Below are 25,701 nucleotides of genomic sequence, written 5' to 3'. Positions count from 1 at the left end.
TCTAAACTCGTCGACCTCGACACATAACTGAGATGTCCTGTGCTAACGTTATCCAAGTCTTAGTTTAGCAATCCCCTTTGTCTTCAAACTACATGCAATACTAGATAGCTAGCTATGTCTACAACCTCTAAAGTTGTACTGGGTGTTTCTGTGATACTTACGGTGAGCACCGTTGCAGGAGTGCATCTCAAGCAAAACTGGGATCAAGAGGTAACCAATTAACGTTAGCTAGCTTGCTAGCCTACGGACCAGCTCAATTACTGTACACTCCAATTCATAGATAACGTTAGCTAGCTAACTAGCAAGAAGTCATAGTAGGGTACAATGTGTCCCATTCAAAAGTCCGTTGCAACTTAGCTAGCTACATTGAGAGAGTTGTAAGCAGAAACATTACTTTTAGCCAATGTCAGCTAACTAGAGTTAGCATCTTCATACTTTTCTGCTAGCAGACAGCTAACGGTAGATGGCTACATGCAATACTAGATAGCTAGCTATGTCTACAACCTCTAATGTTGTACTGGGCATTTCTGTGATACTTACAGTGAACACCGTTGCAGGAGTGTATCTCAAGCAAAACTGGGACCATGAGGTAAACAACACCTCTAGCCATAATTTTAGATAGCTTTTACAGTGGTATTTTTGTTTGTTCTTCATCAGAGACTTCATGCGGGAGTACTTAGAGACATTGAACGTTTGGAGAGGAAGAGAGAGAACCTGCGAGTGCTCGAGCAACAAAGAAGTCTGACCAAGGAGCTCAAGGCAGAGCGCGACAGGAGAGAATCGGGGCAGCAGGGCTCCGACCAACCCCAGGCATAACAACAACTTATTTGACAGCCTTCACAATTGTTATGTAGCCACGTGTAGTATGGCTATTGTACGGGTTGAAATATTGATAAAGCAATGTAGTACACCATAGAATGTTTTCGAACTAGGCTGGGCTGTCTTTATGCAAATTGGCTTTTACAATAAACATCTTTGTAGATTCTCTGGCCAATGATTTATCAATTAAGGGTTTGGAGGAAAAGTAAACTAGCTGACACTGCAGAAGCCGTTGCCACCCTTCTGGATAGCTATTGATTGTCACTGGTTTTGAAAAACATATAGGGCAATGCGTGGCATGCAGTTTGATCCCTAAAGGTAGGCTATACATAGTGTTTAGTTAGGTAGTAGGCAACGTTATGATTTCTCTCATAGAATAGGGAATCCCTGAATTATACTGCTTTTATTTGAAAATGTCCTTACCCAATTGTGGCTGGTAAAACTAAAACCCTTCACTCTTTCTACCCAGGAGTAAACTGTCTGACTCCACCTGGTTATGATGGAAAGAGGTGTTGAGCAGAGGAGCCAAGTGGAAGATGAGGCCATGTGCACCTCTGCCTCGGAGGGGCTGGAGGAGGGTGAGGTGGAGGGCGAGACGCTGCTCATCGTGGAGTCGGAAGACCAGGCCTCGGTGGACCTCTCGCACGACCAGAGCGGTGACTCGCTCAACAGCGATCTGGGGGAGGATGCCGAGGGTGGCTGGAATGAAGACATGGCCTTCTATTGCGACAAGTGCCACAAGTGGATCCCCATCGGTGAGAGGAGGGCCAGGCAGCCCTTGGGGGGGAGATCAACCTCTCCCTGCGACGAGGCATCGTTCTTTCTCAATATCACTTAACAATTGCAAATTTGTCACAACAATTTGGACAGAGTATATTTTACGCTGTTATTTCCTCTGTAATTTCACTGGGATTTGCCTTATCTGTCCATTCATACATATTCTAAAGGGCTGCTGTTCAATATTTGGATGTCATGTCGTGTCCTGTTGCACCGTACATGCTTTTCAAATAAAGAATGAGAATGAAATTAACAGAATGCCTTGTCTCTTAGCAGTCTTTTTTATTCTCATCCCCACCATTCAGCACAGCTGCACGGAGAGCAACCCAGCTACCTGAAAGGAGACAACTTCTTCAAGTTCACCTGCTATGACTGTACAGAAGATTTCAAGGAGACCTTTGAGAGGATGAGACTCACCTGGCAACAGGTACATGTGCCACAATGAAGCACTTTGCCACAATGAAGCACTGAAGAACTGATTTGCAGTGCAGCTTACGTAAGATAATAAGAACATGAACAGGGTCAAAAGAGGAACACCTTAATACAAATATATGGGACAAGATCCTTATCTAAAGTATGAACAAGTATAAGATTGCAGAGTACTATATATTGTATATTGCTGTAGACTTTTTCATTGATTATATTTGTTCTGGGCAACCGCCCTCTAGTACTGAATGAATGTCATTATTTTCCTGGTTTTCACTGCAGTTCGGTGTGTTTTCTGTTTTATTTCAGGTTGTTATGTTGGCCATGTATAATCTTTCATTGGAGGGCATGGGGCGTCAAGGCTACTTTAGATGGAAGGAGGACATCTGTGCCTTTATTGGGAGACACTGGACCTTCCTACTGGGCACCAGGTTAGAAAGAAAACAACCTTAATTTGGTTGTCAGTTGGTAAGGTTTTGTTAACAGTTTGCATACAACCCAAAAATGTAAACCGAGAACCTGATAATTGATCAGTCAATTATCAGAATATCAAGAGCGGACATATTTGGAACTTGACCCAACCTTTGTGGAAAGAAGAGCTATGTTTGAGTGATTCTTTACAAGTTAGTATTTTGTAAGTGGATCGAGTTTTTGATGCCTCACCTTCACCTGCAGAAAGAAGACTTCCACGTGGTGGAGCACGGTGGCGGGCTGTTTGTCGGTGGGGAGCCCCATGTTCTTTCGCTCAGGGGCCCAGGAGTTTGGCGAGCCAGGCTGGTGGAAGCTGGTGCAGAACCGTCCACCCACTCTTCGCCCAGATGGGGACAAGTCCTCTGTGGCCTCCCTAAAGTCTAAAGGTGAACTGCGGAACTATCATAAATAACATTAAGTTTTCACATTTTCAGACACAACCAAAGGATTATTTTGTGTGTTAAATAGACTTATTTAGGAAAAGTCAAGGGGGGACATGACTTTAAAAATGACAGGGATATTACAAATGTTAAATTATTGTTAGAGGTAGTTAACCCTAAGCAGTTTGTAGAATTGTGCAAAGTCTGTTGTGTGAATCAATTACATGTTTTTGAGGGATAACCAGCTACTGTTGAAGTGTAGTCCAAATAAATTCACCCCTCCAGGCGACTGTACATGCATGTGTTTTTGATTGAGCATTTTGAGCCCCTTTTGTTTAACCATTTTTGCTTAGCTGGCGTTTGTTACTTTCTCAGCTGCCTCCAAGCCAACCCTGGAACCCATCATCACGGTGGAAGGCTTACGGAAGCGCGCGGGCCGTAATCCAGTGGAGTGTGCCATGCAGCTGAAAGAAAAGCGCTCACGGACCCACGAGGCCAAGGACATCCGGCGGGCGCAGAAGGAGGCGGCGGGGTACATGGATCGCAGCGCCTCCTCCACGCCTGTCAAGTTCAGCGGCCGTGGCGGTGGGAGGCGATCTGACTTTGTCCTGGAGAAAGGCGAGGTGGTGGACTTCTCCTCAATGAGCTCCTCGGACCGAACGCCACTCACCAGCCCCTCGCCGTCGCCCTCTCCAGACTTCTCTGCACCCGGCACCCCCGCCTCCCACTCAGCCACGCCCAGCCTGCTGTCGGAGGCTGACCTCATCCCTGACGTCATGCCACCAATGGCACTCTTTCACGGTAAGAAGTCGGGGTTCCCTTGATCTTGGAATTTTTAGTCTCGATAGAAAATGAAAGGAACCATTCAGAATACAGTTACTATTTTAGTGGTGAGCAGTCCAAATGTGGCCCACAGGGGCAAGATGAGAAATGGTGTCAGATAGCATTTAATACCACAATGTAAGATTCGTGGGTGGGCCAACCAACAAAAAAAAAGTCAATAATGGTGCATTCCATGCCAATATCAACTTATTTCTAGGATATACAGTACAACATTTCATAAATCATATTCCTCAAAAACTAAGTGGTATTTAATTAGTTGAAATAATCAGCGAATGTCTGGAAAGCTCACAGAATGTATTGTTTATGTTTCCCATTTCTGATTTGAAACTCCAGATGACGAGGAGCTGAACGGCGAAGGCTTCATCGATCCCGGCATTGAGTATATCCCCTCATCCAGCATGTCCCTGGGCACTGGCACCCTTGTCGTTCGCAAGAAGATGCGACCAGGGGCGCACATCAAGCAGGAAACAGAGAGTGATGAAGAGGAGGGCCGTGGCCGGGACGATGAAGACGACGAGAGAAGGGGGCACAGCAAAGGCCAATCCAACGTGGCCAGGGGGGCGTGGGGTGGCGGGGAGAGGAGGAGGGGAGTCCTAACAGAGAAGGGGGAGGGTTTGCCTCCCTCAGAGCCCCGGTTTGCCCCCCTCAGCCTTTATGAAGAGCGCGTGCTGCTGCGGCGCCTGGAGGCCTGTCCACAGGCGCTTGCAGTGACTGCGCAGGCCAAGCGGCTGCACAGGAAGCTACTGGTGAGGCAGGCCAAACGCCAGAGAGGGCTCCCCCTGTTGGACATCGATCAGGCGGTCAGTGCCACCCTCAGTCTGGTGGGAGGGGTGTACGGGGGACAGGGCCGCTACGGGGGCTCCGGCACGGGGAAGTACCGCACCACCAGCCAGGACCTCCGAATCCTCGACCGCTTCCAGGTACACCTTCACTACTATGAGCACAGATGGCAAATTCGTTCACAGGTCACACACGCACACAAATGTATGCACTCTCTGTACTCTTGGTCGCTTTCGATAAAAAGTCTGCTTTGTGGCATTTATTATTACGATTAAATTCCGATTTGTTATGAGCGGTCACAAACTAGAAGAGCGAAAACGAGAGGAATGGTTGGAATATTTCCAAACACATTACATCACATGCATGATACATCTTTTGCTTCGATCACATGTCTATGGAATGCATTTGATCCCTTTTAGACAACAGTGTCCAGCAGAAGAGGGTACCACCAGCCCACAGTTTCCTTCTGGCACCGGATCATGGGCTTGGACGCCAGCGTAGACCAGGGCATCAAAAGCCCGTACACCTCCCGCACTCTCAAACCCTTCATAAGGTATGCCATACGCCTTTACCTCCTTCATGAGGCACACCACATGCAGCCTTATACCCCTAATATGGTAAGAGACATTTGTGACCACCTGACCTATGACATTAACCCGTAATTAAATCCTGATACTCAAGGTGAGGTATAACAATCACAGCATGGAAGGAATCAATATTATTGTGGCTCTATTCATGCCGCTTTTCTCTGTTACGTGCAGTATGTAGCCCTCCTGAACGTGCCCCTGGATGTGCCCAATATCTTTATTACATTCAGATTGAAATGCATTGAGAAGAATAGTCATTCCTCTCTGACACACAAATAAAAAGATCATGTTGCCTCTTCATGGCATTTGTTTTCTAACCAATCTCCTGGATCATATTCACTAGACACCAAATCGAGAGAAAAAAATGGACTGAAACGGAGAGTGACAATTTGAACTTCTCCAATAACAAACTTGTTTTTGTTGCTTAATGTTTTCCATTGCAAAAAGTTTTGCTACGGTGTGCACTAATGAATCCATCACCAGGAGGGACTACGAGAATAAGCCTATGAAGCTGAAGCTGTTGGCGGAGATCCGTGCCTACCCACACAGGAAGGACCCCCTCTGGGACCCAGATCCAGAGGCCCCCATCGACTACTGTTACGTCCGGCCCAACCACATCCCCTCCATTAACTCCATGTGCCACGACATCTTCTGGCCAGGTAGGAGACTGAACAGGGCCATACTATCATGTTTGGATTTTTATTTTACTTGATCATTTTTACATTTCAGACTAGGGCTGGGCGGTATACCATATTTTACTAGATAACGGTATTTATGCACATACCGGTTGGGGTTTTTACTTTACCTTGTATAACGGTATTTGAATGTTTGGTATGTTAAATGTGATACGCCGTGTGTAACGTCCACTTTTATAGTTTACACCACTACTTGAGTCATCCCTCTCCTCTCTCTCCATGCTGCTTTCCACACAGACCTAGTCCCACCAGTGATGCCAATTTAGCAATTTTGTTGCTATATTTATCAACTTTTCAGACTACTCTGTCAACTTTTTTTTAAAGCACCTAGCAACAAATGTAGCTACTTTAAAAAAATTGTTTGGAACTGTTAGCAACTTTTGAAAAGTGACTCAAATGCTAAAATGCATACATTTTCCGTCTAAATGACACAAAAACGATTTTCTCTGTCACACACAGTCACAACACACGTGCCTGGCTGCAATAGTGCATTGTGAGTGACGGCAGCAGCAGGCAAGCAGCAATTTCAGCAAATTGCAAATCATTGTTGGCTGACTGCAGCAGCATTAGTACGGGTTCGACGAGCCAAACCCAATGAATATAGTTGGTCACGAATGTTTGATCTTGAACAGAACTTACATCAATCAATATATCTCAATCAAAAGTGTACAGCCAGAAGTACAGAAAAGAGTGGGAGTCTGTACCTAAACAAATGTCAAATCATATTTTTTGCCGAGATGGCCAGTCAATTTGAGTAACGTTATTATGTATTCTACGTAATGACGCAGCTATGGTGACCAGCGAGCAGAGAAGGTGGGACTTTACCTAGCAGGGTCTTGCAGGTGACCTGGAGCCAGTGGGTTTGGCGACGAGTATGAAGCGAGGGCCAGCCAACAAGAGCGTACAGGTTGCAGTGGTGGGTAGTATATGGGGCTTTGGTGACAAAACGGATGGCACTGTGATAGACTGCATCCAATTTGTTGAGTAGGGTGTTGGGGATCGATAAGATGGTCAGTTTTACGAGGGTATGTTTGGCAGCATGAGTGAAGGATGTTTTGTTGCAAAATAGGAAGCCAATTCTAGATTTAACTTTGGAATGGAGATTTTTTATGTCAGTCTGGAAGGAGAGTTTACAGTCTAACCAGACACCTATGTATTTGTAGTTGTCCACATATTCTTAGTCAGAACCGTCCAGAGTAGTGATGCTGGACAGGCGGGCAGGTTCAGGCAGCGATCGGTTGAAGAGCATGCATTTAGTTTTACTTGTATTTAAGAGCAGTTGGAGGCCACTGAAGGAGAGTTGTATGGCATTGAAACTCAATCTGGAGGGTTGTTAACACAGTGTCCAAAGAAGGGCCAGAAGTATACAGAATGGTGTCGTCTGCGTAGAAGTGGATCAGAGACTCACCAGCAGCAAGAGCGACATCATTGATAGATACAGAGAAGAGAGTCGGTCCAAGAATTGAACCCTGTGGCACCCCCATAGAGACTGCCAGAGGCTCGGACAATAGGCCCTCAGATTTGACACACTGAACTATGTCGGAGAAGTAGTTGGTGAACCAATCATTTGAGAAACCAAGGCTGTTGAGTCTGCCGATGAGGATGTGGTGATTGACAGAGTCGAAAGCCTTGGCCAGGTCAACGAATACGGCTGCACAGTATTGTTTCTTATCGATGGCGGTTAAGATATCCTTTAGAACCTTGAGCGGGGCTGAGGTGCACCCATGACCAGCTCTGAAACCAGATTGCATAGAGGAGAAGGTACGGTGAGATTCGAAATGGTTGGTGATCTGTTTGTTAACTTGGCTTTCGAAGACTTTAGAAAGGCAGGGTAGGATAGATTTTGGTCTGAAGCAGTTTGTGTCAAGAGTGTCCCCCCCTTTGAAGAGGGGGATGACTGCAGCTGCTTTCCAATCTTTGGGTATCTCAGACGACACGAAAGAGAGGTTGAACAGGCTAGTAATAGGGGTGCCAACAATTTTGGCAGATAATTTTAGAAAGAAAGGGTCCAGATTGTCTAGCCAGGCTGATTTGTAGGGGTCCAGATTTTGCAGCTTTTTCAGAACATCAGCTGACTGGATTTGGGAGAAGGAGAAATGGGGAAGGCTTGGGCGAGTTGCTGTGGGGGGTGCAGTGCTGTTGACCGGGGTAGGGGTGGCCAGGTGGAAAGCATGGTCAGCTGTAGAAAAATGCTTATTGAAATTCTCAATTATAGTGGATTTATCAGTGGTGACAGAGTTTCCTATCCTCAGTGCAGTGGGTAGGGTAGGAAAGGTAGAAATTGATGGAAATGCAGTAAATTATTTTAGGTTGAAGTTGAATTGAACAGTATAAAACAATCCGAATGGAGATAGACCCATTGAAATAATTTAGAATATATGAGTTGCCACACACAACTCATGAAGCAAATCTAGAACTTTTATTAATCAAAAAACATAAAATACTGTCCAATTTTTTTTTTTAAATACCTTGATATGATATTTTGGCCATGTCTCCCTGCCCTATTTCAGACTGGGAACTTAAAATGGACATTTAAAAAAAAAAATAAGTCTGTCAGATGTTTACAGATTTAAAGTTGGCTAGTGTCGAGTTATGTTCCAGGCCATCGGTTGTGTAGATCCAGCTATGTGCCTCAATGCCAAATGAATGGAAAAGATGAGCAGTCTAATTTCCTGAGTTTAGTCAGTGCTTATCTTTTCCATTCATTTGGGGTTGAGGCATATTGCTGGATCTTCACAACCCATGCTGTGGGACATGGAGTCATCTTGACATTAGACTACTTATAAAACATCTGACAAACATTGATTTAAAGTGTAATATTCCTTTAAATATGTTCATGTGAATGCCGATGGAAACATTGTCCTTGTAAAATAAATCACATGGAAGCATACAACAATGTGCATATTTATTCTACTTTAAACTATTTCCCTCAAAGTTTTAGATTGACGGCTGATTTTCTCTCTGGCTCTCTTATCAGGCGTGGATCTCTCCGAGTGTCTCCAGTACCCAGACTTCAGCGTCGTGGTCCTTTATAAGAAGGTGGTGATCGGCTTTGGGTTCATGGTGCCGGACGTGAAGTACAACGAGGCCTACATCTCCTTCCTGCTGGTGCATCCCGAGTGGAGGAGGGCTGGAATCGCTACGTTCATGATCTACCATCTCATTCAGGTATGGTAACAAAATCATAATAATAATAAACAACAATACTCAAGTTGCAAGCAGCAATTAAATAATAAAATTGTCTACATAAAAAGTGGTTAAGTGCAGCTTTTATAGAGACTCTAAGCCACATTGTATAGAGCCATACTGCCATCATCTGGTGGCACAGCTAGCACTGTGATGCAGTGCCTTAGACCACTGTGCCACCAGGGAGGCCGAAAGGAGGATTTTTAAGCCTTGAGACATGGATTGTGTATGTGTGCCATTGAGGGTGAATGGGCAAGATTTAAGTGCCTTTGAACAGGGTAGGTGCCAGGTGCATCGGTTCTGCCAGGTGCATCGGTTTGAGTGTGTCAAGAATTGCAATGCTGCTGGGTTTTTCATGCTCAACAGTTTCCCATGTGTATCAAAGATGGTCCACCACCTTAAGGACATTCAAACAACTTGACACAACATTGAAGCATTGGAGTCAACATGGGCCAGCATCCCTGTGGAACACTTGAGACCTCGAAGAGTCCATGCCCCAACGAATTGAGGCTGTTCTGAGGCCAAAAGGGGGTGCAACTCAATATTCGGAAGATGTTTTGTACACTCGGTGTAAAGTTGCTGTACTGGCGCTTAGTGCTTTTTAGACCAGAACTAACTTGACCCTACGGCTACATTAGATTTAGTCAAGTTAGCTCAAGAAATGACTATAAATAAATAACCGTAAAATGCACTTAAATGGTTTGGATTGATCTACAACAGCACATGTTAAGTGGTTGAAAAAGGGAAGATATCTTTTCAGGCAAGGTTCTCTTTTCCCCCACAGACCTGCATGGGAAAAGACGTCACTCTACATGTCTCGGCCAGTAACCCCGCCATGCTCCTATACCAGAAGTTTGGCTTCAAGACTGAGGAGTACATCTTGGACTTTTATGACAAATACTACCCGCTGGACAGCAAGGAGTGCCGACATGCCTTCTTCCTGCGGCTACGGCGGTGAGACAGGAAACGGGACAGGCCAGTATTCGGGCCATAGAAATACAATTACTAGAATGGACAATCCCATGTAAATTAACGTTCTATTGGTGAACTGGTAGCCATATTGAGTGTACTAGTCAAATTGTCGTTGTCTGCTGTAGGGTTTGTATTTCTATACAGGCAACCAGTCAGAAGGAGGAAAAAATATATCTGGAAGTGCCTGTGCTATTCAGTTAAGCCATTGTATGTTACACTGTTTCTTTGGTCATTATATTTGTGAGAACCTATGGTGAGCTATTTTTGTGGATCGACTGAAGGACGATATTTTATTGTAATTTTGTACACTCGCATTTCTGAATAATTCTACAGCTCAAGTGGCAATTATATAAAGAACAAAATCACTCACATTCTGTCTTCATTTGCTTGCTGGAATATATACTGTACAGTGAGATCCAAAAGTATTTGGACAGTGACAAATGTTTTGGTTATGTATTCTAGCACTTTGGATTTGAAATGATACAATGACAGGTTAAAGTGTAGACTGTCAGCTTTAATCTGAGGGTATTGTCATCCATATCGAGTGAACTGTTAATAAATTACAGTACTTTTACTCCGTAATACTAACATAATTGACAGAGTGAAAAGGATGCCTGTACAGAATAAAAAAGTACACAGCAAAAAATGTGTCAAAGCAATACATTTTTTTGTCCTGAATACAAAGTATAATGTTTGGGGCAGGTACAACACATGACTGAGTACCACTCTCCATATTTTAAGAATAGCAGGGGCTGCATCATGTTATGGGTATGCTTGTTATCATTACGGACTGGGGATTTTCAAGATAAATAAAAAATGGAATGAAGTTAAGTACAGGTAAAATCCTAGAGGAAAACTTGGTTCAGTCTGCTTTCTGCCAGACACTGGGAGATGAATTTACCTTTCACCTAAAACACAAGGCCAAATCTACACTGGAGTTGCTTACCAAGAAGTCAGTGAATGTTCCTGAATGGCAGTTACAGTTTTTACTAAAATATGCTTAAATCTTTGCCACGCCTTAAATGGCTGTCTAGCAACAACCAATTTAACAGAGCATGAAGACTTGTATAAAGAATAATGGGAAAATATTGTACAATGCAGGTGTTCAAAGCTCTTAGAGACTTACCCAGAAAGGGTATGATGTAAATGAGATACTTCTGTGTTTATTTTTCAATAAATTTGCAACAATTTCTAAAAACATGTTTTCAAATTATGAGGTTTGTTTACAGATGGGTAAGAGGAAAATATGTAATATATTTTAAATTCCGAGTGTAACAAAATTTGGAATGAGTCAAACGGTATGAATACTTTATGATTAAGTGAATTTGTCCAAATACTTTTGGTTCCTTAAACTGGGGGGGCTATTTACAAAAAGTGATGTAATTTCTATGGATGAAAATATCCTAAAATTAAAGCTGAAAGTCTGCACTTAAACATCAGTTATTGTTTTATTTCAAAGCGCTGGAGTACAGAGCCAAAACAACAAAAAATGGGTCACTGTCAATACTTTTGGACCTCAGTGTACATGCCTCTTAGAACTAGTGTTCTTTACTATAGCTAGTAGTATGTGTACCATTTATTATCATCAAGTACTATATTGCGCATCTGTATTCAAATCAAATGTTTTGTTAGCATTAACAAATTAGCCATTTACAAGGGTGTTTTTCCATGGTTGTAGATGTTTGTAAGCACTACAGTACATAAGGTTGGGGTAAATTCCTTATCAATCCCATTTCTGGAAATTATAATTGATTAACAGATTCAAGATAATTGATGGATGGTCAATTCAGAAAATAAGGCCACCATGGAGAAAAGGTTGCATCCCAAGTGGGAACCTGTTGCCTATTTAGTGCACTACTGTTGAGCAGAGCCCATAGCAGTGCACTATTAGGGAATAGGGTGCTATTTGGGGGCCGCACACAATTCTCTCTGTCATCGGAATGCATCTAGGTTTGGGTGAGTCCTGGGTTTGACCAGTCTGTCTAGCATGCCCTGACCCATCTTCGCAGCTAGTAGAGACACCAAAGGGCTGCAATCTGAAGTGACTGCCAAGTCATAGGCCGTCAGACCTCTGTCGTTCTTCTTCCGAATGCTGGCGTTGCATCTGGAAGGATTGGGATGGGATAAATGAATTGACCCTGGTTATGTACAGCAGGGTTTCCCAAACTCGGTCCAGGGGCCCAACCTGGGGGCACATTTTGTTTTTTGCCCTAGCACTACACAGCTGATTCAAATAACCAACTCATCATCAAGCTTAGATTATTTGAATCAGCTGTGTAGTGTTAGGGCAAAAAAACTAAATGTGGCCCCAGGGAAACCCTGATGTACAGTATTTTGGAAATAGTAAATTCCTGATATGGGCTATGCAATGGCTTGGGGCTGTCCTATGTATGTGCACTAAACCGGAGCATGCAGATATAAAATATATAGCTGGTAGTCTCTTACCCTAATAGTGTCTCTGCACACCGTAAGCCCTTACTCCCAAGAGCAGCAGCCTCATGCAGAGCGGTGTTGTTCACCCTATGAAAGAAGAAAGAGAGAAACTTAACCTTTTTTAAAGTGGAAAGACACAGGAATGACAATCCCAGGTCCAACACCTCAGAGTATTTTCAGCATGAAATTTATACCGGTGCGATTAATGGTTGGATACAGCTCATGCACATGTAAAGGCTGCTACACACTACGCAGACGGAGCTTAGTTTGCGTAGAGTTTTTGTGCCGTTTTTTTTATTTTTAGAATGGACATTATACGGCACTCCGTTCGCGTAGTGTGTAGCAGGCTTAAAGTAATAGCACTTCGGGAGACAACTTCCGACAAGATTCTCCGGGGGAATCTGAATAAAAATCTGAATGACTTTAATCCGTTAGCACTGTACTTACGGCCCAGACTGCCGGTTGACGTCAGCTCCCCTTTGTACCAGCACAGGGAGGACCTCGTGGTGCTCGTGCAGCACAGCAACAACCAGGGCAGGGTGCCCGGCGCACCCCTGGCATGAGGGATCTGCACCCTGGCACAACATCGCAATGTTCGGTGCAATACAAGCAGGGAAAATTTGATTTTTTTTCTACCATGCCGATCCGAAAGCTGCAGTGCTGGCTCTGTTATTACTTTCACATGGCTGTAACAAGATTCCAGCAACTCTGGAATCTGTGCAACCAGGTCAGCGTAGTACAGTTCGGTTCGGCTCGGCTATATCAGTCGGTGGAGTTATTTCATGGTCCTTCGAGACAGAATCTTAACTAGCATCTCAATATGAACATTCCTTTTACCAGCTTTGATTACGTTACCTCATCAAGCAGTTGCTGGACCACAGAGATCTCCCCCCTCCCGTCTGGGCCAACTTCCCTCAGAAGCAGACTGTCTTTGGATGGCTTGGAAATAGAAATAAATTGTCATAAAAAATTAAGGTCATTGGATAATAACACCATTCACTTACAGTTAGATGTGCAGTGACCTAGCACCATTGTGAATGTGTGCATTGAAACAGATCATGCCCGTGAAATAATGCAGTTGGATTCAACTGAACTGCACTGCGGAAAGTTTGCACTTTTCCAAGGGCACAAACGACTGAAAACAAAAGTATAAAGCTATGACTCGGTCCAGAAACAACCCCAATCCCTTAAACCCTCGGTACCTGTGGAGATCTGAAAGGATTTGACAGGCAAAAGCAATATGCCTAAAGTCCGACCAAGCCTATTGGAGAGCCGGGTGGACCATATGTGATCTTCTCAGATCTCCACAAGGGCTTGGGGTTGTTTCTGGGTTGTTCCAAGTCCAAGCCGAAGCCTCAGCTAAGAAAAAGTCCAACTCACAGGCGGTTTCTGTGCAACGTCAGAGGTCCAGCTCTGACTGAGGTTTTTCACTGTTCTCCTGGAAGCTGCAGACTTTGAGGTAGCGTTCTCACTCTCTACAGCAACATCACAGCCAGACAACATGAATACACAGTGGGGCAAAAAAGTATTTAGTCAGCCACCAATTGTGCAAGTTCTCCCACTTAAAAAGATGAGAGAGGCCTGTAATTTTCATCATAGGTACACTTCAACCATGACAGACAAAATGAGAAAAAAAATCCAGAAAATCACATTGTAGGATGTTTTATGTATTTATTTGCAAATTATGGGGGAAAATAAGTATTTGGTCACCTACAAACAAGCAAGATTTCTGGCTCTCACAGACCTGTAACTTCTTCTTTAAGAGGCTCCTATGTCCTCCACTCGTTACCTGTATTAATGGCACCTGTTTGAACTTGTTATCAGTATAAAAGACACCTGTCCACAACCTCAAACAGTCACACTCCAAACTCCATTATGGCCAAGACCAAAGAGCTGTCAAAGGACACCAGAAACAAAATTGTAGACCTGTACCAGGCTGGGAAGACTGAATCTGCAATAGGTAAGCAGCTTGGTTTGAAGAAATCAAATGTGGGAGCAATTATTAGGAAATGGAAGACATACAAGACCACTGATAATCTCCCTCGATCTGGGGCTCCAGGCAAGATCTCACCCCGTGGGGTCAAAATGATCACAAGAACAGTGAGCAAAAATCCCAGAACCACACGGGGGGACCTAGTGAATGACCTGCAGAGAGCTGGGACCAAAGTAACAAAGCCTACCCTCAGTAACACACTACGCCGCCAGGGACTCAAATCCTGCAGTGCCAGTGTCCCCCTGCTTTAAGCCAGTACATGTCCAGGCCCATCTGAAGTTTGCTAGAGAGCATTTGGATGATCCAGAAGAAGATTGGGAGAATGTCATATGGTCAGATGAAACCAAAATAGAACTTTTTGGTAAAAACTCATCTCGTCTTGTTTGGAGGACAAAGAATACTGAGTTGCATCCAAAGAACACCATACCTACTGTGAAGCATGGGGGTGGAAACATCATGCTTTGGGGCTGTTTTTCTGCAAAGGGACCAGGAGGCCTGATCCATGTAAAGGAAAGAATGAATGGGGCCATGTATCGTGAGATTTTGAGTGAAAACCTCCTTCCATCAGCAAGTGCATTGAAGATGAAACGTGGCTGGGTCTTTCAGCATGACAATGATCCCAAAAACACCGCCCGGGCAAAGAAGGAGTGGCTTTGTAAGAAGCATTTCAAGGTCCTGGAGTGGCCTAGCCAGTCTCCAGATCTCAACCCCATAGAAAATCTTTGGAGGGAGTTGAAAGTCCATGTTGCCCAGCAACAACCCCAAAACATCACTGCTCTAGAGGAGATCTGCATGTAGGAATGGGCCAAAATACCAGCAACAGTGTGTGAAAACCTCGTGAAGACTTACAGAAAACGTTTGACCTCTGTCATTGCCAACAAAGGGTATATAACAAAGTATTGAGATAAACTTTTGTTATTGACCAAATACTTATTTTCCACCAAATTTTGCAAATAAATTCATTAAAAATCCTACAATGTGATTTTCTGGATTTTTTTTTCTCATTTTGTCTGTCATAGTTGAAGTGTACCTATGATGAAAATTACAGGCCTCTCATCTTTTTAAGTGGGAGAACTTGCACAATTGGTGGCTGACTAAATACTTTTTTGTCCCACTGTACATCAAACTGTACCTAAAATAAATTCACATGAATAAAAAAGAATGATCTAAAACAAATAATAAACCAATACTTCTGAGATGTCAATGAATAACTAAGGTTAGTATTCTGGCTTAAGAGTCAAGCATGTAGTGTCGGATTCTGGTGTATTGGTCTACACATGCCCCATGGCGACGGGGGTCAGGCATGTAAATGTAGTAAATCTCTCGTTAAAAAAATCCTCTAAAGTAGAATAAATAAAATATTTGCTTAATTGCGTCAGATGTCAATTAGGGTCTGGCAGGAGAGGTTGAGAGAAAGATACTAGCGAAGTCTCCACCCCCTAAACAGAAACGTAGTCTGTCCCCGAGTGATATGTATAAGATAGACAGTAGCTTGTATTAATATCTCAATCAAGTTGAAATAAAAAGTAGGTAGGTTTACCTTTCTCACCCAGGCTGTTCTGTCTGGCTGATAGGCCGCTCATGCCTTCCGTCACACTGCTGAGGTTCTGGTTCTCTGATAGGATAAGGGGCTTCTCAGTCCCGTCTACCTGACAGGACTAAGAAAATATTTGTTGTGGGCCTTATGTTTGGCCTGAAATATGCTCCAGACAAGACAAAGAAGAATTTACTAAAGGAAGATTTTAAACAGGACAAGGAATCCCACAATGTTTAGCAAATGAATAGTGATTGACGGGTGACATATTACAATGTATAACAGAAATGTCCATTTAAATGTGTCCATTTCAAAGTGTCATAGCATAGCAAAAATGAAAGACCTTCGTTTTTTCAAGTCCAGCGGAGACGAAGTTGATCCTCAAACTGACTTCATAGTTGTCCTCCTGGATCACAGCTGAAACCATCTTGAACCGAGGAAAAAAAAACAAGAAGCACATGAACATACATCAAAGATAATTTTTCCCCATTGTCCTGGGGATAAGTAATATTTTTATGAATACCTTCTTTGGGATATTTGCATGAATTGGAACCAATGCTACAGATAGTGTTTGGTTCCAGATAATGATAACACCTTACAGATATAATGTGTTGTAAGACTTGTCATAAACATCTATAACACCCCCACACAATTTTGTCATATCCAATTGGTAGTTAGTGTTTTAATTTTTTAATTTTATTAAAAAAACATATTTCTTAATTGAATATTCAAAACATACAATATACTTGCAGTGAAGCTGCTCAATAACTACATCATACCAGTCATCCAACAGATTCCCATTCAGAGCGATACACAGAAGCATCCAGGGTCAAATCAAATCAAATCAAGGGCATGTTGATCAAACTACCACCATGCCAGAAAACATGAACCCGAACCCTCCAAGATCCCCCCACAGTTCCCCAATAGCTGTCCCTCAAGAGACCCCTCCCACAGTCCCTCCCCAGGAAGAAAAATAAATAAAAAAGTACAATTAATTCCATTCCCCACCCCCCAATGCACCAATTCCAGTCCAATTACAGTCTTGTCCCATCGCTGCAACTCCCGTACGGATTCGGGAGAGGCAAAGGTCGAGAGCCGTGCGTCCTCCAAAACACAACCCGACACAATGCACACTTAACCCTGAAGCCAGCCGCACCAATGTGTCGGAGGAAATGCTGTACACTGCAACACAGCCCTGTATCAAACCAGGATCTGCAGTAACGCAGCAAGTACTTCGAAGCAGTGCCTTAGACGGCTGCGCCACTCGGGAGGCCAACGCCCTTTTTAATGTCTTAGTGACACTAATGATCTTATGATGACCCTGTCTAACTTACAGTTATAGAAATACAGTTGATGTCGGAAGTTTACATACACTTAGGTTGGAGTCATTAAAACTTATTTTTGAACCACTACACAAATTTCTTGTTAACAAACTATAGTTTTGGCAAGTCGGTTAGGACATCTACCTTGTGCATGACACAAGTAATTTTTCCAACAACTGTTTACCGACAGATTATTTCACTTAGAATTCACTGTATCACAATTCCAGTGGGTCAGAAGTTTACATACACTAAGTTGACTGTGCCTTTAAACAGCTTGGAAAATTCCAGGAAATTATGTCATGGCTTTAGAAGCTTCTGATAGACTAATTGACACCATTTGAGTCAATTGGAGGTGTACCTGTATTTCAAGGCCTACCTTCAAACTCAATGCCTATTTGCTTGACATCATTGGAAAATCAAAAGAAATCAGCCAAGACCTCAGAAAAAAATTGTAGACTTTCACAAGTCTGGTTCAGCCTTGGGAGCAATTTTCAAACGCCTGAAGCTACCACGTTTATCTGTAGAAACAATAGGTCGCAAATATAAACATAATGGGACCACGCAGCCTCCATACCACTCAGGAAAGAGACATGTTCTGTCTCCTAGAGATGAACGTACTTTGGTGCAAAAAATGCAAATCAACCCCAGAACAACAGCAAAGGACCATGTGAAGATTCTGGAGGAAACAGGTACAAAAGTATCTATATCCACAGTAAAACGAGTCCTATATCGACATAACCTGAAAGGCCGCTCAGCAAGGAAGAAGCCACTGCTCCAAAACCGCCACAAAAAAAGCCAGACTGCGGTTTGCAACTGCACATGGCGACAAAGATCATACTTTTTGGAGAAATGTCCTCTGGTCTGGTGAAACAAAAATAGAACTGTTTGGCTATAATGGCCATTGTTATGTTTGGAGGAAAAAGGGGGATGCTTGCAAGCCAAAGAACACCATCCCAACCGTGAAGCACGGGGGTGGCAGCGTCATGTTGTGGGGGTGCTTTGCTGCAGGATGGACTGGTGCACTTCACAAAATAGGAAGGAAAATTATGTGGATATCAGTCAGGAAGTTAAAGCTTGGTCGTAAATGGGTTTTCCAAATGGACAATGACCCCAAGCATACTTTCAAAGTTGTGGCAAAATGGTTTAAGGACAACAAAGTCAATGTGTTGGAATGGCCATCACAATGCCCTGACTTCAATCCTATAGAACATTTGTGGGCAGAACTGAAAAAGCATGTGCGAGCAAGGAGGCCTACAAACCTGACTCAAGTTACACCAGCTCTGTCAGGAGGAGTGGCCCAAATTCACCCAACTTATTGTGGGAAGATTGTGGAAGGCTACCCGAAACAATTTAGGCAATGCTACCAAATACTAATTGAGTGTATGTAAACTTCTGACCCACTGGGAATGTGATGAAAGAAATAAAAGCTGAAATAAATCCTTCTCTCTACTATTAGTAATTTCAAGGCAATGCTACCAAAAACGAATTGAGTGTATGTAAAAATGATTCTCTCTACTATTAGTCTGACGTTTCACATTCTTAAAATAAAGTGGTGATCCTAACTGGCCTAAGGACAGGGAATTTTTACTAGGATTAAATGTCAGGAATTGTGAAAAAACTGAGTTTAAATGTATTTGGCTAAGGTGTTATTTAAACTTCTGACTTCAACTGTACATAAAGGTTCATACAAGCTAATAAAACATTCTGTATCTGTTTGTTTTCAGTAAAGTATTACCAAGATTACAGCCCGGATTAGTTATGAGAGAGGCTGGTCATACCCGGCCCATGTGAGGCTCCCCTATGAGAGCTCGAAACTCAGTGTTGTTCTGAGTGTAGCTGCGCAGGTGAGCACACACATGGTCCAGCTGCTTCCTCCAGTACCCTAGAGAAGAGTGAGAAATCGATAAAAGGGAGAACAAAATTGTCAGAGACAGTTTCTAAAAAAAGAGTCCCCAGCATTTATTTTACTACTTCGTGGTGCAAGCAATAAAACAGTAGGAGGTTCCTGCCTTTCCAGGGAGTTTTTCCTTCCTTCCTTCCTTCCCTGTATCTGCTTTGCTTGCTCGTTGGGGTTCTAGGTTGGGTATCTGTAGAGCACGTTGTGACAACTGCTGATGTGAAAATGGCTTTATAAAATAAATGTGATTGATTGAGAAAGTGGTCAGCTCTGTAGCGTTGGTTAGTGCTTGTACTGTATAACCTCTGTCTATGCAGGTGTCTTACTAACTCTGCCGGGAGGCCTGGGATTTTGGGGCACAAAAAAAAAGCCCTCGCCCTGTGCTTTTGCCCTGTAACCACATGGTCACCAGTTCAGGCTTCACTGCGGATTTTCTCCCTCTATCACTCCATTAGGGTTAGTAGTGCTCTGGGATAACGTTCCCCCTAGGAACAGATCTAGGATCAACTTCCTCTCCCCCAATCCTAACCTTAACCAATAGTGGGGAAAATGCTAAATTGACCCAAGATCAGAATCTGGGGGCAACTTCACCCTACACCAGTTAGCAGTTATTTAGGCACTGGCAAGTGGTCACCTCTGCCTGGGCTTATAGCTGTGAGCAGTGGTCTGCGGTCCCTCATTTGCTCCTGTCTCCTCAGCTCCAGCTCCACCTGCTGGCCCTTCCTGTGGACTTCAGTGCCCGACGGGTAGAACAAGCCCACCGTCTGAGTCTGCTGGTCCGCCCGTGCTGGAGCTGGGGCCAACGCCACACCAGGGGAAACGGAGGAGGGCACAGCCTGCCAGGTGGCAGTGGCACCGTCAGAGGTGTGAGTGGACTGTTGAGAAAGAAAGAAAGAAAGAAAGAAAGAAAGAAAGAAAGAAAGAAAGAAAGAAAGAAAGAAAGAAAGAAAGAAAGAAAGAAAGAAAGGAGGAAGAGTGATAGACAGAGAGAGGAGGGGGTGAGAAATAAGGAGATATTGAGAAAGATAGAAATGGAGAGAAATTTTTATTTATTTAATTGTGGGAAGGATGGCTCTAACAAAACACTCAGAGAATGTACCACTGTACCACATTTGGTGACTAAGAGTGCGTGCACACACGTGTGCCCTTTTAACGAGGGTTATTAGAATCAGGGTGGGGCTCAATATCATTTCAATTCAGGAAGTAAACTGAAATTCTAATTTTCCTCAATGATTCTCTGTGAGCAGTATATGGAATTGGAATTTAAGTTTACTTCCTGAATTGAAATGAAATTGACCTCCCAACCCTGTTTAGATATGAGTAAATATGGCAAGGTGAGGGACGTACTCGCTCCAACTCCAGTTTCCCCCCCATGGAATAGGCAAGGCTGGCACGTGACTCCCCTCTAGGTGGCCCTTCCAGAAACACCCCACAGGAGCCACAGAATTTGGCATAGGGGTGGCTGCTCGCTCCACACCGGGAGCAGATCAAACAGCTGACTGAATGGCCAGGCTGGCAGGGATGGGCACCAGTTTACAACAGAGAATGAAATGGTCAGAGGATAAAAGCTACACTTTGTGTGTGCTTGCTTCAGCTTTCTAAAAGTATGTTTAAAGGTAGTGGAAGAAGTTTAAATTGCGAGAGGCTAATGTTAACCTGGTGGAACCAGCCTCATTGCTGCTTTCAACATTCTGTTTTAGTGAAATGGATGGAAGGTTGAATGGATGGAGGAACAGAGGCTTGGGGCAAGTAGTATGCTTACCTTGCAACCGCACCAGTCACAGAAGCGCGCATCCGAGTGGTTGACCCGGCTGCACTTAGAACAGGACATCATCTTGCCTGCTCCAGATGGAAGTGGCGGGGCACTCTGGCCACCCAAAACAGCCTAGACAGAAAAATGTCAAAAAGCCTATGGTAGCACCTTGACTTCTCAAGAAATGAAATCTAATGTGTACAATCACAACACGTAGGGCAACATCTGATAATGCACAAGAGTCACTACGTCTCTCACAAAGTGGGTGCTGGAGAGTTAGTGGATGTGCAGGCTTTCGTTCCAGCCCATCACTAACACCACTCGTCCAAACTGAAACCATGACTAGATCATTATTTGAAACAGGTGTGTTAGTGATGGGATGGAACAAAAGCCTGCAGACCCAGTGGCTACGTACTAGTAATAGTAGCAGCGGAATGGGAGAAACCTGGTTGTATAAACTCCTCATGGTAGTTCACACTCTCAATATGTTGAGAGAGAAACTTCTCAGAAGGTAAGTGTGATATTCAACTATAAAATATTCGGAGTGTAGATACATTAAACTGGCTGTCTGGAGCATATTATACAATAAATAAAGTATATATGTACAGTATATATGTTTTATTGTCACATACACCGGATAGGTGCAGTGATGTTGTGTGTTGTTTTATAGGGTCAGCCATAGTACAACGGCAACCCTGGAGCAAATTAGGGTGCCTTGCTCAAGGGCACATTTTTCACCTTGTTGGCTCGGATATTCAAACCAGGCAGCAACTTTTCGGTTACTGGTCCAACGCTCTAACCACTAGCCTATGACGAAAATCTTATGTCTCACAAACTAATGTGACCGCCCTCTTGAAACGCCCTCTTGAAACGCTAGCTGCGCCCTTGAAAGGCTAGTAATTATATGCTGCGGGTGGAGGTTTTTCAACTTGAGAAGTGAGTTTACCCAATTCAACTTGGTTACATTTTTTTGTAGTTTGCTTGCTTTCTGACTAATTTCCTACTACAACAAAAACCTAGGAATTTATACAAGTCTAAACTAAGCCTAATAAGCATAATTAGGCTACTATAATACAATCAATGAGCTCTTACAGTGGGTGGCTGCAGTAGTTTAGTTTCACAGGTGACACAAGTTGAGATATGCGGAGGGTTTCCGGTTCCACATGACGGACAGATCACCTTGTTCTACAGCACAGAAAAAGGAAGCGAGTGGACACACACACACACACACACACACACACACACACACACACACACACACACACACACACACACACACACACATACACACAGAGAGTGCAAGTGAAAAAAACCGATCCATTTACACTGCTTTGTATTGAAAAGGTAAATGTTAACACACCTGCAAATAAGGTATTCTATATTCAAACGTGTACATGTGCAAAGTCACAAGGTGTGTGTTTGTGTGAGTGTTTGTGGCAGTAAACTTGATATTTACCTGGAGTCTTAAGCTGGCCTGAGGCTGGAGCTGGGGGCTCATGGGGGCCTCACATACCACACATGTGGGGGTGTTGACAGGCACCATTGTTTTACAGTGGACACACAAGCCCATCTAAATACAAAGGAGAACCCAAACCTGGGCTGGTAAACATTGAATTGAAATGCCAGAATGAACACACAGGCCAAATTGAACATTGAATTGAAAGGCCTGAATGAACATACAGAACCTTTTATCATTGGGTGACTTAAGGGAGGAAAACTACTTAAAACACTGAATAAGACTAAACTGCATTTACATTTTGTGCCTATATACTGCAATATTCAAAAGTATATCCAAATCCTTTTTGTGATTTTCCCTGAAATCATATTATTTTCTGGTGGCATTTTTCTGCATTTTAAAACAAACACAGTAAAATTAACCTAATGTTAAATGCCACACTGTAAAATGTGCACACAATCAAAGAGTAGGCCATTAACAAAATGTTAACAATAGTAGCAGTATCAATAGTAGAAGTTGGTTTTAGGACTGGGGTGATACCTGTCCACCCTCTGTGGGTGGCAGCCTCTGGCCTGGCACAGGCAGCACAGCGGTACCGCACTGCAGACAAAAGCGGGCAAAGGGGTCTGAGGGGCGATGGCTCAAGCACTTCGCACACCTGGGGAAAGGTAGAAGTTGCGAGAGATCATTCGCTTCTCCATTATAAACAATCTCTCTGCATCTTTTTCTCTCTCGCTTTCTGTTCACTCACCTCAGAAAGTCTGTCTCCCTTTGGATCCTTGACATTTGAGTGCTGGTTAGGTTTTTGAAAGGACTGTCTTCCAAGCTTGCGTTCTGAAAGACCATTTAACACCAAATAATTAATGTTCTGTGGCGTTCTAAGTAAGGAGCTGTATTTGCTCATATGATTTGATAATCTATGCATGGTATGACAATGACCATAGGCTAACTTGGAACACCAGGGTTGTGGGTTTAATTCCCGCATGGGTCACAATATATTTGTTAACTCTTAGCAGATTCTGATAATTGACCAAAGTACAACCAGTCACCATCATCACCGTAATAATGATATAATATAATTGATACTATAAATAGAATTATAAACCGGGTGGTTCGAGCCCTAAGGGCTCTGCGTTGGGTCGTGCCTAAGAACAGCCCTTAGCCGTGGTATATTGGCCATATAGCACACCCCCCCGGGCCTTACTGCTTAAATAATATTCCAAATATATTTTTGGTGAATGTACCAGTGTCTGAGAACGATGTGAAGACATGGGCTCCAGAGCAGGGGACCCAGGCCCTAGACGGCTGCTGAGGAACCGTGGATCTTTAGGGGGCCGGTAGGTCTTTGGCACTAAAGAGGACACACACAACTATTACCAAAACTTACACGCTCTTACACTGCATAACATTCATAAACTATCAGGAATCCCCTTCATATTATAAAGGGTATTATTGATAGCTTATGAAAGTTATAAAGTTTATAAGAATTATATGAATCTCCATATATATATAGTACATGTCCGTTTGACAGTGTTCGCACCATAGAGAACCTATTCTAATTCTATAGTACGTACTGACACAGCAGCTTGCACTTATTGAGCCAAGCATTTAGAAATGCTGATATTGAGTTTATAACAGTGTTTCACATTGCACATGAATATGATATTTAGTACTTACATTACAGTATGACAGTTGTATGGTCATATTTTTGTGACACTAATATTTTTATAGGGAAGGGGAAATAGCCCTTTAGGGAAATTGGTATTGAGCTATCTTTGTGATGTTGTTTGGGCATTGTAAATTGCTCATCAGTAAAAGTTAGACATACCTTGAAGCTTCAGTGAGGCATCTCCAGAACCGTTCGCTGTCCCCATCTCCTGTGAGAAACAGTACAATACAATAGACCCACAGTAACAGTATACTCAGCTTCCCCTCAGCTTGTTCAGAATAAATATTGATGCAGATGACAACACATTTGTTTGAATGATCCTTCATTGTAATGCATACAGTTTTCATGAGAATGCCTTAGCGCTTGATGTAGCCTAACATGCAATAACAGTTGTGTCAGTTATGTCACGTCATTGCTAGGCTTCCCCAGATAATCTGTGAAGAAGCATGACGTTTTAGTAAAGTTTTAGAGATTCATAGCAAATTTAATGCAGGCAATGCATTGGCAATGTGACATATCTTGTCATAAGCTGTCGTTACATGTCAAACTTCATACGACATTGAAATGAAGTGTTAGCATGCAAATATGCCTGACTATACCTGTCTAGAGAGGTCTCGTTCATACTCCTTCAGAAAGTTATCATCCTTGTCCTCAATGGAAGGTGGCTCATTTGAGGGCACATACTCCACCAGAAATAGCTTGGTGACAATGGCACTCTCTCGACCATCCCTAAGGCAGATAAACATAAGGTCAGTTTCAGTCATCAATTATCCATAATAGCAAATATTATAACATAACAGCACCAGACCTCAGGCAAATAAGCATTTAGGGTACCCTTGATTTTGCACTTTTGGGACTATTATGTTGATTCAATTGTACAGGGAAAACGAAATGATATTTGACCCAAGACTGAATGCCAATGAAACAATAAATGTCTTTGTGTGATATATTTTTGAAGAATCCTTTCACAATCCAACCTGGTGATAGCCAGAGCTTTGACTGACACTTTGCCCTCAGGTAAGCGTATTGGTCCGCTATACTTCAAAGTGTTGTTCTCTCCAAACCCTGGTCTCTTCGTCACCTCTGGTTTAGTACCATCCAGAGTGTAGTAGATAGTGACATCTTGGGTATCTAGGCAGCAATATATGTTGTTTGTCAAAAAACCTTGGAATCTAGGTCAGATGTTGTCTATCAGTGCATTGTGGATCTCATTTTTAACATTGAAACAATGTTCAAACATAAAAGTGGTAGATTATATATATTAAATTTTACTTTAGCAACATCCACACATTATGGATACACGCTTGTTTTCACCTGATTTGAGCTCCACAGGAGTTGTGGTGTCTATCTCATGCTTGGCTTTACCAGGAGGGGGGATTCGAATCGGTATGATGAGAGGCACCACAATGCAACCGGCTGCCATATTCGGTCCTATAATAAAAAACGCATTCGGCTATAAAAAAACCTTTTCATCAGTCCATTGCAAAAGTGACATGTCTTATTATAAAATGTTTAAGCGGGATAAAGGCGTTGTTCTACCTGATATAGATGCGATGATCAGTGACCGCTGATGTTTCATTGCCTATTCGACGCAGCAACGGAGAAACATACTCCTTAGCAACCACCACAGCCAATGGCAGGATTCACAATGTTTTCATGGTTTATTCTCAACTTTCATTATATTAGTTATGATTTTGCAATTCCTGAA

At 43.1% G+C, this 25,701-nt stretch overlaps 3 protein-coding genes across 3 annotated transcripts; 2 read left to right on the top strand and 1 right to left on the bottom strand.

Moving 5' to 3' along the window:
* On the top strand, window positions 1-1,409 carry LOC135539470 (protein PET117 homolog, mitochondrial). The gene is made up of 3 exons (XM_064965368.1): window positions 1-210; window positions 658-810; window positions 1,289-1,409. The coding sequence occupies exons 1-3, from the start codon at window positions 115-117 to the stop codon at window positions 1,292-1,294; spliced, it is 255 nt and encodes an 84-aa protein (XP_064821440.1). The 5' UTR covers window positions 1-114; the 3' UTR covers window positions 1,295-1,409.
* On the top strand, window positions 1,316-11,145 carry kat14 (lysine acetyltransferase 14). Its single transcript, XM_064965367.1, has 10 exons — window positions 1,316-1,574; window positions 1,902-2,023; window positions 2,332-2,453; window positions 2,698-2,879; window positions 3,249-3,674; window positions 4,050-4,636; window positions 4,916-5,049; window positions 5,567-5,742; window positions 8,756-8,946; window positions 9,749-11,145. The coding sequence occupies exons 1-10, from the start codon at window positions 1,316-1,318 to the stop codon at window positions 9,920-9,922; spliced, it is 2,373 nt and encodes a 790-aa protein (XP_064821439.1). The 3' UTR covers window positions 9,923-11,145.
* dzank1 (double zinc ribbon and ankyrin repeat domains 1) lies at window positions 11,146-25,572 on the bottom strand. The gene is made up of 21 exons (XM_064965370.1): window positions 25,533-25,572; window positions 25,308-25,424; window positions 24,971-25,124; window positions 24,593-24,722; window positions 24,153-24,201; window positions 23,569-23,675; window positions 23,076-23,158; window positions 22,865-22,982; window positions 22,325-22,438; window positions 21,961-22,053; window positions 20,878-21,000; window positions 20,463-20,627; window positions 19,750-19,990; window positions 18,997-19,100; window positions 16,240-16,323; window positions 15,903-16,020; window positions 13,750-13,844; window positions 13,225-13,308; window positions 12,817-12,944; window positions 12,382-12,456; window positions 11,146-12,040 (listed from the first exon to the last, which is right to left on the bottom strand). The coding sequence occupies exons 1-21, from the start codon at window positions 25,570-25,572 to the stop codon at window positions 11,869-11,871; spliced, it is 2,394 nt and encodes a 797-aa protein (XP_064821442.1). The 3' UTR covers window positions 11,146-11,868.
* Window positions 25,573-25,701: the final 129 nt, after the last annotated feature.

The sequence above is a fragment of the Oncorhynchus masou genome, chromosome 5 (assembly GCF_036934945.1).
Source record: "Oncorhynchus masou masou isolate Uvic2021 chromosome 5, UVic_Omas_1.1, whole genome shotgun sequence".
In the NCBI taxonomy this organism is placed as follows: domain Eukaryota; kingdom Metazoa; phylum Chordata; class Actinopteri; order Salmoniformes; family Salmonidae; genus Oncorhynchus; species Oncorhynchus masou.
Note: the sequence above shows the minus strand (reverse complement) of the source record. Positions and strands in the feature narration are given on the sequence as shown.

Excerpts from the sequence above, each read along its gene's own strand:
- dzank1 (XM_064965370.1), bottom strand. The coding sequence starts at position 25,572 with ATGAAACATCAGCGGTCACTGATCATCGCATCTATATCAG. Across the intron at positions 19,101-19,749 it reads AGCTATAAGCCCAGGCAGAG|GGTACTGGAGGAAGCAGCTG; the intron begins GTGACCACTTGC and ends ACTCTTCTCTAG. Across the intron at positions 16,324-18,996 it reads GGGAGCCTCACATGGGCCGG|ATGGTTTCAGCTGTGATCCA; the intron begins GTATGACCAGCC and ends CCTCGGTTCAAG.
- LOC135539470 (XM_064965368.1), top strand. The coding sequence starts at position 115 with ATGTCTACAACCTCTAAAGTTGTACTGGGTGTTTCTGTGATACTTACG. Across the intron at positions 211-657 it reads AGCAAAACTGGGATCAAGAG|AGACTTCATGCGGGAGTACT; the intron begins GTAACCAATTAA and ends GTTCTTCATCAG.
- kat14 (XM_064965367.1), top strand. The coding sequence starts at position 1,316 with ATGATGGAAAGAGGTGTTGAGCAGAGGAGCCAAGTGGAAGATGAGGCC. Across the intron at positions 1,575-1,901 it reads CCACAAGTGGATCCCCATCG|CACAGCTGCACGGAGAGCAA; the intron begins GTGAGAGGAGGG and ends CCCACCATTCAG. Across the intron at positions 3,675-4,049 it reads ACCAATGGCACTCTTTCACG|ATGACGAGGAGCTGAACGGC; the intron begins GTAAGAAGTCGG and ends TTGAAACTCCAG.